Raw genomic sequence first — 15574 nt, 5'->3', positions numbered from 1 at the left:
GAAAGGGGGGACATCATTTGGGAGGCCTTAGGCGCGATTGGTCATGTTCATATCTGTCTCGGGCTCGGAGCCTATCGTCTGTCTTCTGCATCGTCGTCCTGACAAAGATGATCAGTCTTTGGTTGCACGAAAGCAGGAGAAGGCTAGAAGTGTCGAAGGACTCCCGTGTATAGGTAGTCATTCCCACCATGGCATTCTACGTGACCGTCCTTTATCCTTCGTGTCCAGGAAGTTCATGATCCAATCCCACTACGGGTTCCAGAAAGCCTCGAAAGGTAGTCCTGGTGATGACCCAGTCCTTCTCATGATCATTCTTGACGAGACTGGAGTCAACCCTCCCGTCGTCCTGGCCTGCGTCAAGCTTTTCTTCAATATCTAGAGTCCATCTCATTCCATAGCCCCGGCTGTTCCGGACTTCATACACAGCTACACCATGGTGCAGCAGCATGACATTCTTCCACACTGCCTGCGACAGCATTTCATCCAGGATCCGCCGTGCCATCTCTGTCTTGTGCTCGTTGCTGCCAACAGGCACGGCCCAGAAAGGGTGGGAGCGGCCATGCTCAGATGACGCTCCGCCACGTTCAAAGTGTTTGCAGAGAGCCACGGCACCTGATGACATACGAGTCTTTGGCCGGGGAGGCGCGTCGAAGGTTTCGCGAAGGACGACGTCCGAAGGGGGAAGGAGGAAAAGCGTTCCTTTTGTTTTGACAAGTCCGGCATTGCGGTACGCAGTTTCTGCTTCTTGAGGCTGCGACGACCATACAATCTTCAACGAAGGATACATGTCACTGGCACCGATTCTGACACTCATGGTGACGTAGGATTCAATCGGCACCGAACAGAATGAGACGTCGCTGAACGCAGCCGAGTGACCAGAAACTCGAGAGCTGTGGACGTGATAGCGCGCCGGGCATTGGGCATTGTCGCCAACGACAACCTAGCTGGCTGCAATCAGCTCATTGCCCCTAGTTGAAGGTGTGGCTGGAAACGAGAAAGTCAATGGTGTGCAAGACAGTGTTGAATAAATCGCAGTTTGAGAGAATGGCCGGAATAACGATTTTCCGACTAGGCTGTACTTGATTCCACTACTCAGTACGGAGTACTTCCCTCTCTACAAGGCTGGCTGAGGCCCGCAAGGCTGGCGGCTTTGCATTATCCTGAGGCTCGAGCGACACTCCTTCAGCTCATATCTTGTATTATTGCTGAATAGCTGGCCCTAGAGGACTGAGAGTGAGTCCCTTCTATATTACTTGAGATCAATCCACCATGTTGCCCGACCCAGTCAAGGTGAATGTCCCCTTTTCTACGGGACCCGCCAGTCAAGGACATCAAGACATCGCGCTTTCCAGCAAGTCCACTTGAGGCCGCGGCGGCAATAGGTCACGTTGAACCGCCTGAGCCAAGGCAATTCCTTCGCTGTCTAGATGATGCATAATTTGAACTGGTGTTTTCAAAGTTCGAACTGGACGAGCGTGTCAGATTCATTGTCCCACTGGTGCGGGCAAGATGTTTTGTGCGAGAAAGGATGAGCGAGTTGGCTTTCCGAGTGGAAGAGAGGGAGAGACTGGTGGAATCACCATGGAGCCAAAGTCATCTTCTTCCTGCCAAGACTCATCGGATATTCGAATGCTATACACCTTCTGGCCCACCTCCTGGCCACTGGCAGTATACCGCGGAGAGTCAAAGCAGTTTGGGAGCTTGTTCTGGGAGGTTGTAGAGGCTTAAGCCAGTATCCCGAAGAGAACCTTGGAACTCGCCACAACCATTTCCAATCAGAGAAAGGCATGGGCGCGATTCATCAATCAGGAGTTGATGGGGGGAGGGAAATTACCGGCCGCAAAAACTCACCTGCTTGACAGCGATGTGCTGTTTCACTTGTTTACACCTCGGTATTCTCCCCTTTGTCCGTGTAGACGCAAAGTAGTAACTTCAATGATTGCAAATAAAGCGTCCAGAGCTTCCTTGAAGAGCGGGAGCCAAGATTTGCCGCTGCTCCTGGGCAAGGTGGTCCCACCTTCTATCCCTAGCATAGCGAGACTGATGCTGGCTCAAGGTCGCGGATCGTTTCTTTGACCAAGCGAGGCTATGAAGGCAGGGAGACGGTCTGTATTCGGTGTCGGTCTTGCTTGAGTCATAGTTTCGCCCTGGCTTTCGGCTCGCTCCATTTTCTCACAAGTTCTTCTTCCCGTATCAGGAAATGCTTCCGCATGCTGCCGGTAATCTCGGTCACGTCTTGGTCGCTGAGAGAAGTCAAATTCTGCACGTCTACTTCCTCCAAATGTAGCGGGTTGGAGAATGCCTTAACCCAGCCGGCCTTGCTCGAACCAAGCTGCGTGCCTTTGACAACGTCCGAGCAAAATTTGCCCCAGCGTTCAAAGCAATCCTTGCCCGTGGGCGAGGTCGGAAATATCATGGCAAAGCAATGCGGCATTCCTTCATAGCCGACCAAGCTCAACGGTACTCCGCCCTGGTGCATTCTGCGAGCGAGGACTGTGGCTTCATCCTCGAGGGTCTCATTTCCCACACAAATCCAGACAGGAGGCCCACCTATCCATAGTTCTGAATTGGCTTGCACAGGCGAGGCTAGAGGGTGCACCATCATTGATGCGTTGCAGAATATGTCAGCACGGGGAGGAGACGTTGGCCAAAAGGGATCTGGCAGCGGCTCTGTGTTGGAAAGACCGGTTGGGGCGAGAGGCTCGAGGTAGTCATAAAAGGCATTGTTGATATTGGATGGCAGAGAGCGTGTGATGTCGACCCAGGGAGAGTTGACCGCAACGCCGGCGGGCAGTTGCACAGGAACATCAGCACCGTGGAATTTGATTGTCTCGGTACCGGTTCTCCGGAGGGTCAAGAGGAGCTGCAGCAAGGCAAGAGACAGGTTCCCCCCGGCGGATTCTCCGGCAAAGACAATATCCTTTGCGAGTACGGGCTCATGAAATGCACCCGGGGGAGGGGATAACAGCGACAGGTAAGCCACCAACGCGTCGAGAAGCTGTGCAGGAAAAGGATTCTGAGGAGCTAGGCGATAACGGACCGAATAGCATCTACCTCCCGTCAGCCTCGCGAGCCGGGTAGTCGTGTCGCGAACAGAGGCTGGATCCATCAGGTAGTAGGCACCACCATGGAAATAGAGAATTGTCAGTGACGAGGAGACATTTTCGCTTAACAGTGCGTAGTGCTCCTCCTCAGGCAGATCTGGTCTAGGTTCGCTGGGGCTGACGTTCGCTCGATAGCCAGTCCACTCCGCTTCGACAGCCGCGGTCTCGGGGACCATGTAAGTCTCAGTGCCATCTCCCAGCTCCTTGATAGCGCTGCAGACCGCATCTCTGGGCCCATTTTGATCCGGGGGAGGAGGGACGGTGACTTTGGACACTACGACCGGGCCTTTGATGCCAGGGTCTTTGGTAGTGTATTTTTGCATGAAACCTACGGACCGTCTTGCGCTAATGATGTCTCGAAGGAGCCTGACAACGACTTCGGTCTTCAAATCTTGCTTGGATGAGTTTGGGGACAGCGACAAAGCATTGAGAAGAGCCGTCTTGAAAATCAGGGGCAGGCGAGGGAAGAGAAGCCGAAGCAGGGCTCGGGGAGAGATGTCCATATCTGGAGATGACAATGACAGATGCGCCCGCAAAGTCTACGTGGCCGTGAGAGAGAGAAGTTGCAGTTGTTCCCTAATTTGGGGTCGATGGCGCAGTCGCAGATTCTTTCAAATGACCGTCTCAGAGCCACTTGACATACTCGCTCTCTGCCTATAGGCACCAAATAGGTACCGAGGACCTACCAGCTATACTGAGTACGGAGAACATATGAATGTACTCCGTACACAGCCAGACTCTGGCGCCGAGAGATGTTGGCCGTCTTCCTATGTCGGAATGATATGGGCTGCTTCGTCTCTTCATGACAAGGGTATGGCCAGCAACCGGCGACACATCCCTTCGGTGCCCCTCAATCAATAATGTGAGTCATTTAATGATCGGGCAGCAAATTGCTGATGCAGCGGTAGCACTCTAAGACCCTGGAATTCGAACAAAATATCCAATGCAATGCTTGTCGCCACTCGCGGTGGTCACGAGCTTCGCGATCGTCAACACCCATAAACATGCCCTCAGCCTTAGCTAAGCCCCCGAATGGCTGCGGGAAGAAACGGGCGTCAACACGGCAGAGAAAGAGCTGTTATCGTTAGTTCCCCACGGATCCAGAACCCGGGGACATGGACAATATGGGTCAGCTACGGAAGAGTCCATCTGTGACCACCCACCCCTGGAAGGTCTTGTGGAGCAGAACCAGGCCTGAAGTCCCCCTCGATGCGTTACGGAACACCCTTCTCCTGCTTCTGCCTGGCCTGAGATTCTGCTCACTCCCGTCATCGGCATGGTCCAGCGCAGCCTCTAAACTCGATACGGTAGGGGGAGGGCTGCCAACAACATACTTCGTACAGCGTACGTACGTACGAAAGGACCGTTGCTTCCAAAGAACCCCTGCCGTGGTCAATAATGGTCACGGATCTTGTCGTCCGCTATTTTTGGCACCCAACAGTGTCCAATATGCCAACCTTGCTGTCTAAGGAAGGGTATTGCTCTGGCACTTTCGCTCCAGAGCAACTACATGTAACATGTAACAAACGACTGCAAAGCTGGCCGACGGAGACAGGACGTGCCTATATACCGGTGCGCGTGCGACTCCTGGACACCTCCAAGCAGAGAGAGTAAGGGTCTCGAAACCACCCACCGCTAAGGTCATTATTAGGCTGGCTGTCAGCGGTTGTCAAGTTGAAGAGAAGGGCGCGCCACTTGGCTCAACCCGCTTGATCCAGGAAGAACTAACGACGCTCAAATTATCCCATTGGGTTGCTGACTCCCCTGATGCGCCTCTGCGTCACATCAACAGTTTTTCCCTTCTGGATTCTCGTGTCCAAGAGGCCCGATAGTTGACTCCAGGCTGAAACGTTTTCGTGGGCCTGTCGATCGTCCAAGGCTTCCATCTCAGACGTCTAGAAATTCCCTCCCGTCATCGGCTTTCCCTGCTACTGGCCTGTCGACCCCCTTTTCACCACCGCTGTGAGCGGGAAATCAAGCGAGCGATAACCCTGAACGGTACAGTGGCACTCAGTCCGCCCCGTTGTATGCCTCGTGCCTTGGCCCAGCAACCCGACCCCCGTTCGTCTCGTGGCTGGGTGCAGACGATGCTTCATACTGCAAACCCTCTGGACTCGCATTGCTACATTAACTCGCAGTTCTATTCTAGTCAAGCCTCCACTCTACACTACTTCTATGCCTTTCCTGTGGCAGATGCAATACAGTCCTTCATGTCTCCAAACCATGCCTGACGGAGTCCCAATGCCCCCGTTGTGAGATTTGCTAATCGCTACCCTTGACGAACATCAACATCTTCATTGATTTATCCACAAGTACATTTACATGTCGGCCACTAGCATGACCCAGGATTCCGAGAACAGCATTGCGGTCGACAATTTCACGGATATCGCCTCCCTGGCGTCATGGGACAATGTGTCTGAATCGCCCACAGCCACAACCACATCAGGCAATAGCAATGGCACCGGCAATGGCACCGACGGGCGACCACAAGCACATCAGCAACCTCATAAAACTCGCACACTAGCTCCTAACCTCACCCGGCGCTCGCACAAGAAGTCTCGCGGAGGTTGCTATAGCTGCAAGAGCCGCAAGATCAAATGCGGCGAGCAGAAACCGGCATGCGGGAGCTGTGTGATGAAGGGCATGAGCTGCGTGTACCCCGCGGAGCCAGTGGCACGCCACAGCAGCAGCAACGGCAGGACATCTCACACGCTGTCGGTGCTGCGATGGAATCCGACAACGGGGCCATCGTTTCCCGGCAGTGGAAGCGGAGAGACAACAGGGACGTTTTCAATGCTGGACATGCGCTTCTTCCACCATTTCTTGACCATAGCATACCCGCACCTGCCCGTGGACAATGACTCGGTGTGGGTGCACGAGATCCCCCAGTTTGCTGAGCAGCACCCGTATCTGATGCATGCGATCCTGTCGCTCGGGGCGTCGCACCTGAGCCGCCTGACTGGGGTGGACTACCGGCGCGAGTCGCTGGTGCACCGGGGCCATGCGTTCGCCGGGCTGAACCAGGCGCTGAGCCAGACTGCGCTGGCGTACGGCGAGTCAGACGCAATGCTGGCGTCTTGCTACGCTCTGACATTCCAGGCCTCGTACATGGGCGACGGCCTGGTTGACTTTATCACCATGGTGCGTGGGTGTGCGCTGACGACGCAAAAGATCCAGCAGGAAAACTCGCCTACCGCATTCAATTTGCACCCGGACTACCATTTCAAATTCATGGCTCCGCGTCTCCCCCAGCTGCCCTCCGTCCATCCGCAGCTGCTGGAAGACGCGGACCGAGCGCTCGAGGGCATCCGGCCCTATGTGGCCGGCGACACCGAGCTCGATTTCCACGACGCCCTGGTCGACGTTGTCATCAGCCTGCAAGCCAGCCCGATCGATGGCTACCTGCAATTCATCGGCGTTTACGGCGTGTGGTACGAGCTGTGCCACGATAGTTTTCAGAGCTTTCTCGACCCTGACAACCTCGTCGCCCAGCTACTACTTGCGTACTTTATCTGCCTCCAGCTGCTCATGGTACCCCTGGCTGCGCAGGAATGGCAGCAACGCGCCGACACCACCCGTGTGCGCGTGCTATCCGGCACCGTTGAGTGGGCCGAGGCCATTTTCGAGCGCTTGGGTGACTCGGAGCTGAACGTCCATCTCGAGTGGCCACGCAACATCATCGCCATCGTGGTTGCCGAGATCGAGGGGCGGGTGCCGCAATGGCCCCCGGTCCTGCAGCTGCATCTGGCCCAGAGAGACGTGACGCCGCAGTCGACCATTCTTGATCCGGTGTGAAGAAGCACCAGGACGAAATGGGCGAGATTACGAATCATTCTGGGGTCATATCAGCATACACCCAACCAAAGCTGCGAGGCAATGGCGATAGATACTGAAGGCGGAGGATGCACCTACCCAACTCACTCAGCAGATCGACCGGGCACGATGACTTGCCCGTGAAGCGTCACTACTCTTCTCACAGCTCATCCGAGACGACCAGTAAACAGAGGCAAGAAACAGAGAGATGTGTATAATAGCTCGCATTCCATATATCCCCGGCGCAACCAACAGACACGGGAGGAAATACAGGCGAGGACAACTGGTGAAGGTGGAATATATCCCTAACTGCTTTGTACCTCTGAGTGTGATGGCAGCTGAATAAGGTTTGGACATCTCTGCACCCAGAAGACGAATCTTAAACTTGATCTCTCAACTCTGAATGATTGGAATGGAAACTTGAGACTATGGGCTAGTCACCGCGGCGACCCGACTTCCCCTTACGACCCGACCTCTATCGCCCACCTTTACATAGGAGCGCTTGACTCAGGTCCTGGGGTTGCGCGCCAATGGAACATCTGACGACCACTTTCCACTCGACCAGAAGACCTAGAACTGACGAAAGCAAACAAGACGTAAATCGTACTTCTTAATGATGATGGATCTCTCCTCGTCTGGCACCATGGGGCCGGCAATACCAGTAGATGGCTGGATTGTAGATTCCTCCGCCAGGGATATTTGATAGCCTCCCCCTTCTTGTTGCATTCTATCAAAGAAAGGTCGTGTCTTATGCTCTAAATCCCGTAGTAAAGTCGCACACTGTCTCCTGCTTCTTTCATATTTCTCCGTGTCGCTGGAATTCCCACCCAGTCCTTCAGCGAATTGAACAGTACCGCATGCTTAATCACAGGCTTCATCAATAACACCCCACGGCTGGCCTCTCCTCATCGCGCAGGACATGCAACACAGAGGCATGTATCTGCTGCATGTCAAGGGCTAAGCTGGCTTGCTTTGTGGGTTGGAATCGACTTCGACTTCGATTTTGTCAGGTACCGTACCTTGAGACACGTATTCAGATTCCCGCCGACGTCGACTACGTCAGGTACCGTACCTTGAGACATGTATTCAAATTCCCGTCGAGCCAGACAGAAACGAGCTGTCGATTCGAGGTCACCATGCTGGCTGAACAAATGGGGGACGAAATAGTCGGTGCGACGGGAACATAGGCGAGTAGAGACAGGACAGGAAAGGTCCAGGAACGGAAGAAAAATAGGGCCAGGGGAAGGACAGGGCAGGGCAAGGCAAGGCAAGACAAGACAGGGCAACACAGGGCAGATAGTATGTGTGGGAATCATGTCTCTTTTGTATGGACAGAGCTCAGCCAGCTCAACTCAGCCCAGATCTACCGCCACCGCTACCGCTGCAGCGTGTTGAGCTTCTCATCAACGAGTCTTCCCACAATCTTCTCCAGAATGGCCGGCGGGCCATCCTTGGTGGTGCTCTCAAAGTATCCGACGACGCTCTTTTCGACCAGCTTGCCCACGACGTCGATCTCGACGTTGACTTCGTCGCCGGGCTGCTTTGTGGCGGTGACGACGCGCTCCTGGGTGTAGGCGATCAGCATGACCTCAAACCAGCCCTGGGCATCGTCGACCTTGGTGACGGTCAGACTGGCGCCGTCGAGCGTGATGAAGCCCTTCTCCACCACGTATCTCAGCAGGCTCTTGTCTCGCGGGCTCAGTCGGAAGGTGTAGGCGTTTCCGTCCGGCGTGACGCTCTCGATCGTGGCCACCGTGTCGACGTGGCCCTGCACAAAGTGTCCTCCCATGCGCGTGCTCGCGCTGACCGCCCTCTCCAGGTTGACCTTGCTCCCTTCCTTCAGCCGGCCCAGATTCGTCCGCCGCAGCGTCTCGGGCGCCACGCCGGCCTTGAAGCTCGGCCCGTCGAACTCGGTCACCGTCAGGCACGTCCCGTTCACCGAGATCGAGTCGCCCGCCTGCGCGTCCGTCAGGATCGACGCGCAGTCCGATATCGTCAATGACGTGCCGTTGCCGCCGGACAACGAGGGGTCGAGCGAGGTCAGCGCCGTCACCGTGCCGATCGTTTCCACGAGTCCGGTGAACATGGTGTCGGTGTCGATGTCGATGGCGTCGCGAAAGAGGGTTCGGACGTAAGAAGCAGGATGGCAGTGGGCTGCCGGCTGACGGCTGTCAGGCAATCGGGCTCGGAAGGGTTCTGGTTCTGTAACTCGATATAAACAAGTCCAAAGTCTTCACTGGTGACTGCAACTCCGTTGATCAAGTTCCGATCGACGGGTAGAGGGGTGCCGGTCCCTCGGCCGGTTTCGGCTTACCTGCCTACAATGTATACAATTAACTACTAGTACATACATGGTACTCCTCCTCCTCCTCTGTACTGCCAAAGCCAAGACGAACTCACTCCAATATGCTACTACTCCGTACATATCTACGACCACCTAATGACTACCTTAGAGATCCAGGTACGGAGTACAGCTAACCCCTCGCTGAGATGTGCTATGCTGAGGTGGATGGCATGGGGCGCAGCTCCCCTTGGACGCGATGCTTGCCAACTGGTGTATCCGTCGAGAAACTGTTTCGATGTTGTCGACGTCCGCTCTCTTTTGAACCAAGCTCCTTGATGTGTGGCTGAATCTCCCTGTTCTGTATTCCGTACCATCATGGCCACATAAAGCTCATTGGCCGCCCTCTTTACTTTGTCCGTCTTGTACGGAGTATCCGTACAGGGTAGGAGTTAACTCTACCCAGAGGAGCACGCCCGCGACTTGAGCACACCTGTGGGCTAGAACCGTTTGAGTGATTGTTTGAACCTGGTGGAAAAGCTAGCCAGCCCTATGAACGCTGGCACCTGGCTGGTACCCTCGCGTCCAGACCATTCGGCGGCTTGGAATTTTGTTGGCCGTGGCTATGCAAGGATGGCGCTTAGCGAGCGCTTTCACTGGAGATACACTATCCCCTGCTCCCGTGGCTGAAACGGTGTGCACACCACGAGAAGCTCCGCAGGCTGAGACAGTGCGGCACGACAAGTCCATCGCATCCATCCGAGTAGCAACTCGCAGCCTTCTTGTCCTTATTTCGCCCTCCTCGCCCTCGCCCGAACAACCACGAACGAGCCTCAGTAACTCACGTCAGACGACTGTGCATACCCTAACCATTCAAAGGGATCTCCTTTCGCGCACCGAATGTCATTGCACTTTGTGACTCCTTGGTATCTGAAGGTAGCTGCATCTCGGGCAGCGCCGTGTTCGTAAGGATCCATCTCCTCGATGGGTTCTAACACAACCCCATCAAACCAGAATTCCTTCAATTTGCAATCCAGCACGCCCGAAACCCTACGACTGGCAAGGGAACAGGAAGTGCATTCGACCATGTCTCAAGATTTGTCGCAGGGGAGGGTCGCAAGAGAGGGAGCTGCTCTGCAAACTCTGGGCAGAAAATCGACGACGAACGCACACGATCCACAGTCCCCGCCTCTACGGGAAGCACATAGTCCTTTGCAAGACCCCGGACCGTTGCCAGGGTCAGTGATAGGAAGTGGAATTGTGGATGAACACGCACTTCACACCTACCGGATGCAACTTCTCAAATTGAAAAGGTTTAGGGAAGGAAGAAATGCAGAGGCGCCAGAGCCCGAATCGTCAAGAAACCCTCCCGGTACCCCCAATGAGACTCCCATTCCCAAGGTAGGTACGACTTTGCCGGAAGCTTTTGCCACGCGCACAACTGCTGTCAAACGGAAACGATATTCGATCGTCGAAGTATGCGGTGACAATGATCAACAGAGGTTGGGAACTGAAGGGCGCACGGTGTCGCCCAGGCCAGAGCGAGGTGCCTCGCCTACACTGTCGGTTTCGGCAGGGACGTTGAACACGGTCAGTCTAAGCATTGGGAACCTTTCAGACCTTACGTGAACAGCCCTTGGACAATTCTAATGGCGGTCCGCAGCAAACACGGTTGGAAAAGCCTCCTAAGCCCACGCCACAACGGGCAACCAGAACGGCTGTCCCCGCCAATACACACGACAACGCACCGGCAGCAGGGCGAAAGAGCGAGACTCATTTCCGAGTCCTGCATCAAATCATCTGTGACGGCTCTTTCCATTCGGGCAGCAAAATATTCTCCGTCCAGCCTCACTGGGAGTTGGACACAGAGAGTAAGGTCGATAGACGGTCGCATTTCACTGCAGGTCTTCCTGTCCACAACATTCCAGATTTCATCGAAAGGTCGGGGGGTATTGCTTTTATCGTCTTTCGCTACTATCGGTGTAGCGATGCAACCCGATGGGACAACGTACGCCACAGGAGACCAGGCTCCGAGCTAAAGCTATTCTACGACGAAGGAGTCGCCGTCACCTCGCAAGATCTTCAATATATCATTCACAGCGTCAGCCGTTGCCTTTCCGACCCTACTGCCTATTATGCGAACAACCGAGAAAATGAGCATAATGCGCGGGAACCGCACACCGATGTGTACTCGACTGCTTTTTTCTACCATCACAGAAAATCCATCGCTTTGGCCGCTGAGACCGGCTCGAGTGGAGTCAAGGACCAGGCATCTGCTCTACTAGATTACATAGAGTGCACTCATGGCCAAGGTTTTGCGGAAATGGATCATCTTATCGCAGCAGGCAAAATTCAGAGCCGGAACATCGAGATGCTGTTTTGCCCAAACGAGATTGTGGTGACCCGAACTGGCGGCATGCTGACTGCATGTGTCCTCAGAGCATGGCCGATCGGCGGATCGAAGATACGCCTTGAGTGCTGGGTCTGGGGTTACAATGGCCATTCGCTCTGCCGCAAACGCCGCGACTTAGCCATCGATCGACCCTTCCAGACTGTCGTCAACATAGGTGACCTTGAAGTCTATCCCGTAAAGTTCGCAAGGCCGGGGGATTGGGCGTATCTGGTGGGACGAGGACAAAAGTTTTGGAATTTACGATACCCGAGCTTCGTGGCCTACGAAGGATGGGATTTCCAGCGAGAACAATACTATGTAAGATGAGACCACCGGGTCCATGAAGATGTGCGATGGCATCACTGACACCTGCTTCAGAGTAACGAGTCGAGATGGATGGTTGATTACAACACATATCGGCAAATTCATCCCGGTGCCGAAGTGTTCGACTTTCAAACAACACAGAGAGTATCATTTGATAAATGGCCAGAAGCGATACAGCATGATGCTCATCTGACGGGCGACGAATATGTCATTCTACCCTCGCAGATCCACGCTTTCTCGTTCCAAAAGCAGAAATGGAGTACGTGCACTTGAAGTGTCATCACACCTTTTCAATCTAATGCTAAGACTACCAACAGACGAGCTTCTCGTTGACAACATCCTCCCAGTCAAATGGAACAAGGAGGCATTCGACCGACTGGTCCTTCCACCCAGGATCAAAGATATGGTCAAATCACTGGTGCTAGTCAGAGTCTCTTCAAAAGATCCTAAGAAGCTGCACATTTTGAACACCAGGCGAGATGATCTTATCGCTGGCAAAGGCAATGGACTCATCATGCTTCTTCACGGCGGCCCGGGCACTGGGAAGACCCTTACAGCCGGTGAGTTTGACCACGATGTGCAACATGGAAGAGCAGCTAACACCATGACTCAGAGAGGTACAAAAGCTTGCAACCGTGCTCAGCAACCTTGGTGTACTGACTTCGCACAGTGTAGCTGAGCTGTCGGAGATGCCCCTATACAATATCACGTTCCGTGATATTGGAACTAAGCCTGAGACGGTCGAGAAGTACTTGGAGAAAGTTCTCATGCTTGGTGAAAGATGGAACTGTGGTAAGTAAGACATGTGAGGCAGAGAATGTGGGAATCTAAGGATTTGGAATAGTCCTCCTTCTTGAAGAATGTACCCTTGCAGATCTTGAGCAGAACAGCCTTGCGTCAGGTAAGTCTGGTCTTTATTTTCATGACGACTGATCACCATTGACCGCGCCAGTGTTCCTTCGCACTTTGGAGTACTACGATGGCATCTTGATTCTTACGAGCAACCGCGTCGGGACATTCGATACGGCCTTGACATCTCGTATCCAGGTTTCACTGCATTACGAAGATCTCACGGCGAAGTCGAGACAACGGATCTGGCAGAATTTCTTCGACATGATCCGGGCAGAAGAGGAGAAGGTAGATGTGAACGACCTGGAAAACCATATCGATGAGCTGGCGGCTCTCGAGATGAATGGACGCCAAATCCGGAATGTTTGCACTACTGCCAGGCAACTTGCTCTGTCCCGGAAAGAAACTCTCGAATGGGATCATCTGGAGCAGGCGCTGGTCTGTCAGCGATTTTGACCGTCACAGTACAGACTACTTGCGGACTGTTCCTGGGCACTCGGAGGGTGAGTGGGCGAAGGAGAAGCCCGGTAGCAACAGTATGGAGCTTTAGCCCTAAAGAGGGGCCTCACTTTGAGACTGGAGCCATACAAGGCACGCTCAGGATTGCACCGCCACATTACAGACATCACAGACAACTTGAGAAGCGCTTAGTCGTGGCTCAGGTGTAATGGCGTCCGGGTAGGGGCCCTAAGGCTAAGGGGCTAAGGGGCTTAGTTGCGGAGTACGGAGTACATCTCAGGTAGAATTGGAAACCTCTGAGTAGTCGGGTAGAGGTTGGCTCGTCTCTCCGGTACAAACAGGATCGATCCAGGCTGTTCTTTGCTTCCCTCCTAGCTCCTAGGGGCAGATGATCTGTCTGTAGCGTATCCGTACCGGCATACTCTATGCAGTACTCGTACCATTTCTTTACTGACTGCTTCCATTATATCGTACCTATCTACGGAGTACTCTGTATAAATGCCGGCTCCGCCAGAAAACCATGCTTATCCATCGTAGAATAGACAGGTTGTCAAAGGTTGAGATATTCCATGTTCATCTATCAAAGGGTCGCAGGGGGAAGGGTGAGCGCATGATATGTAGTATAGATAGCACAGCTAAACCAGCCTTATGGTTAAAGCACAAGGCTGGGAATGCCCAAGTTATAAGTTAGTGCCTTAGGCTAAGTTTGACACAGGTGAGGTCAGCGTTACAGTACCTAGTATCCGTATGTTTTATGTATCTGTACCTGTTCGTGTCTCATCAGATGGGCATAGGTATAGGTTTCGGCCCTTGCCCTTCCTCCTTGCATGTCCTCTCGCGTCTCCTTGGGATCACCATCACGTTATGGACTTGGACGTCGACGGGTTCGAACTAGAGATTGAATTGAGTGAGCACTGCTCGACTGTCTTCTGGTCGGGATGCGTGATATACCCCTCAGGGGAAGGGTGTATGTTTTAGTGGGTAGTAAAGAAGAGGGAAGGGTGTATTAGTGGGTAGTAAAGAGGATTGGATGGTCAATACAAACGCAAATCATAGGGGAAAGCAGGAGCATCTCCCGCACCAGACGACCTGCCAGACTTAAACTTACCCTGTAGACCCTCACCAAAGAGGCCCAAAGCTTGAACATTTCCAGCTGCACGACGTTCTTGCCAATGCAACCGCGGCTTCCATGGCCAAACACCATACCTGCGGCCCGGTCCATGGCATGCCTTCTCGATGCGTACTCGGCGTCACTCTCCGTGGGAGCCTGGAACCATCGGTCGGGATTGAACTCCTTGACGTCGGCGCCGAAGATGTGCGGCAACATGGCCATCGAGGCGGCGTTCATGGCAATCACGGCGCCCGGCGGCAGTTGGACGCCGTTGGGCAGACGCATGCCTGACTGGGGCACGATGCGCTCCATGTTGTTCGAGGGCACGCCGAACGTGCGATATGACTCCAGGACGATGGCCTCGAGAAAGGGCATCTTGAGCGCCAGTTCGAGCGCGGCGGGGCCTTCGCCTTCAGTTTTGCTGTCCTTGTCCTTCTCCCTGCTGTCCTTCTCCTTCACGGCCGTCGCCGTCCCGTTGACGACGCTGGTGATCTCGTTGTACAACCGCTCTTGGGCGTCCGGGTGGCCGGCCAGGTAGTGGATGACTTTATCCATGGAGCTCGCGCTGTCGTTGGCGCCCGCCACGACATTGGTGGTGGAGAGATGGGCAATGCGCAGGTCGGTCATGATCTGTGGGTACGTCTTCCTCGCCTCGATGAAGCTCCCCAGCATATCGCGGTGGTGATGAGCGGCCGGACCTGGACTGGACGCTTCAGCTTCAGGGTCTTCCTTCTTGTCCTTCTCTCTCTCGGCCTGGGCGATGCGCTCCGTCACGATGCGCTTGGTGAAGGTGAAGAACATGCTGGGCTTCTGCTTGACCAGTTTCAGGAATGGATTGCGCTTGAGCAGCGAGTCCAGGATCGGCATGTTGTTGACGATGCTGATGTAGCGGAAGAACCGTTTTTGGCTCTTGATCATCCCGTTGAAATCACTACCGTGGTCGAGGAAGCCGATGGGCTCGCCAAACGACATCTTGGAGATCATGTCGAACGCCCCTGGACCTTTGTCAGTCCTTCCGTCAGAGGTCGGAGGTTTGCACGCAAGACTGGAATTATAACAGAAAATCCTTGCTACACAAGTGCTTACAATAGTGCAGCCAATTGCTCATGTTGATCGGTTCGTTCGACGCATCATGTTGGTCGAGGATGCCCATGAACTTCTCGATCATGCCGTCGATGTACGGCTCGTAACCTTTCAGCGAGCTGAGTGAGTATGTACTCGCGATCGGTCGCTTGTACATG

At 54.1% G+C, this 15574-nt stretch overlaps 6 protein-coding genes across 6 annotated transcripts; 2 read left to right on the top strand and 4 right to left on the bottom strand.

Moving 5' to 3' along the window:
* Window positions 1-211: 211 nt before the first annotated feature.
* On the bottom strand, window positions 212-814 carry A1O3_06741 (uncharacterized protein; the record flags this gene model as incomplete). Its single annotated transcript, XM_007736858.1, has 1 exon — window positions 212-814. The coding sequence occupies one exon, from the start codon at window positions 812-814 to the stop codon at window positions 212-214; it is 603 nt and encodes a 200-aa protein (XP_007735048.1).
* A 1320-nt stretch (window positions 815-2134) lies between these two features.
* Window positions 2135-3607, bottom strand: A1O3_06740 (uncharacterized protein; the record flags this gene model as incomplete). Its single annotated transcript, XM_007736857.1, has 1 exon — window positions 2135-3607. The coding sequence occupies one exon, from the start codon at window positions 3605-3607 to the stop codon at window positions 2135-2137; it is 1473 nt and encodes a 490-aa protein (XP_007735047.1).
* Window positions 3608-5441: 1834 nt separating this feature from the next.
* Window positions 5442-6899, top strand: A1O3_06739 (uncharacterized protein; the record flags this gene model as incomplete). Its single annotated transcript, XM_007736856.1, has 1 exon — window positions 5442-6899. The coding sequence occupies one exon, from the start codon at window positions 5442-5444 to the stop codon at window positions 6897-6899; it is 1458 nt and encodes a 485-aa protein (XP_007735046.1).
* A 1393-nt stretch (window positions 6900-8292) lies between these two features.
* On the bottom strand, window positions 8293-9003 carry A1O3_06738 (riboflavin synthase, alpha subunit; the record flags this gene model as incomplete). Its single annotated transcript, XM_007736855.1, has 1 exon — window positions 8293-9003. One exon carries the CDS (start codon window positions 9001-9003, stop codon window positions 8293-8295), a length of 711 nt encoding a protein of 236 aa, XP_007735045.1.
* A 1281-nt stretch (window positions 9004-10284) lies between these two features.
* Window positions 10285-13219, top strand: A1O3_06737 (uncharacterized protein; the record flags this gene model as incomplete). Its single annotated transcript, XM_007736854.1, has 7 exons — window positions 10285-10788; window positions 10832-11908; window positions 11969-12173; window positions 12232-12478; window positions 12585-12706; window positions 12747-12815; window positions 12867-13219. The coding sequence occupies 7 exons, from the start codon at window positions 10285-10287 to the stop codon at window positions 13217-13219; spliced, it is 2577 nt and encodes an 858-aa protein (XP_007735044.1).
* A 1009-nt stretch (window positions 13220-14228) lies between these two features.
* On the bottom strand, window positions 14229-15573 carry A1O3_06736 (uncharacterized protein; the record flags this gene model as incomplete). Its single annotated transcript, XM_007736853.1, has 2 exons — window positions 14229-15328; window positions 15420-15573. The coding sequence occupies 2 exons, from the start codon at window positions 15571-15573 to the stop codon at window positions 14229-14231; spliced, it is 1254 nt and encodes a 417-aa protein (XP_007735043.1).
* Window position 15574: the final 1 nt, after the last annotated feature.

This window comes from Capronia epimyces, assembly GCF_000585565.1.
Source record: "Capronia epimyces CBS 606.96 chromosome Unknown aczIQ-supercont1.5, whole genome shotgun sequence".
Classification (NCBI taxonomy): Eukaryota; Fungi; Ascomycota; class Eurotiomycetes; order Chaetothyriales; family Herpotrichiellaceae; genus Capronia; species Capronia epimyces.
This window is presented reverse-complemented; position numbering and strand designations above follow the sequence as displayed.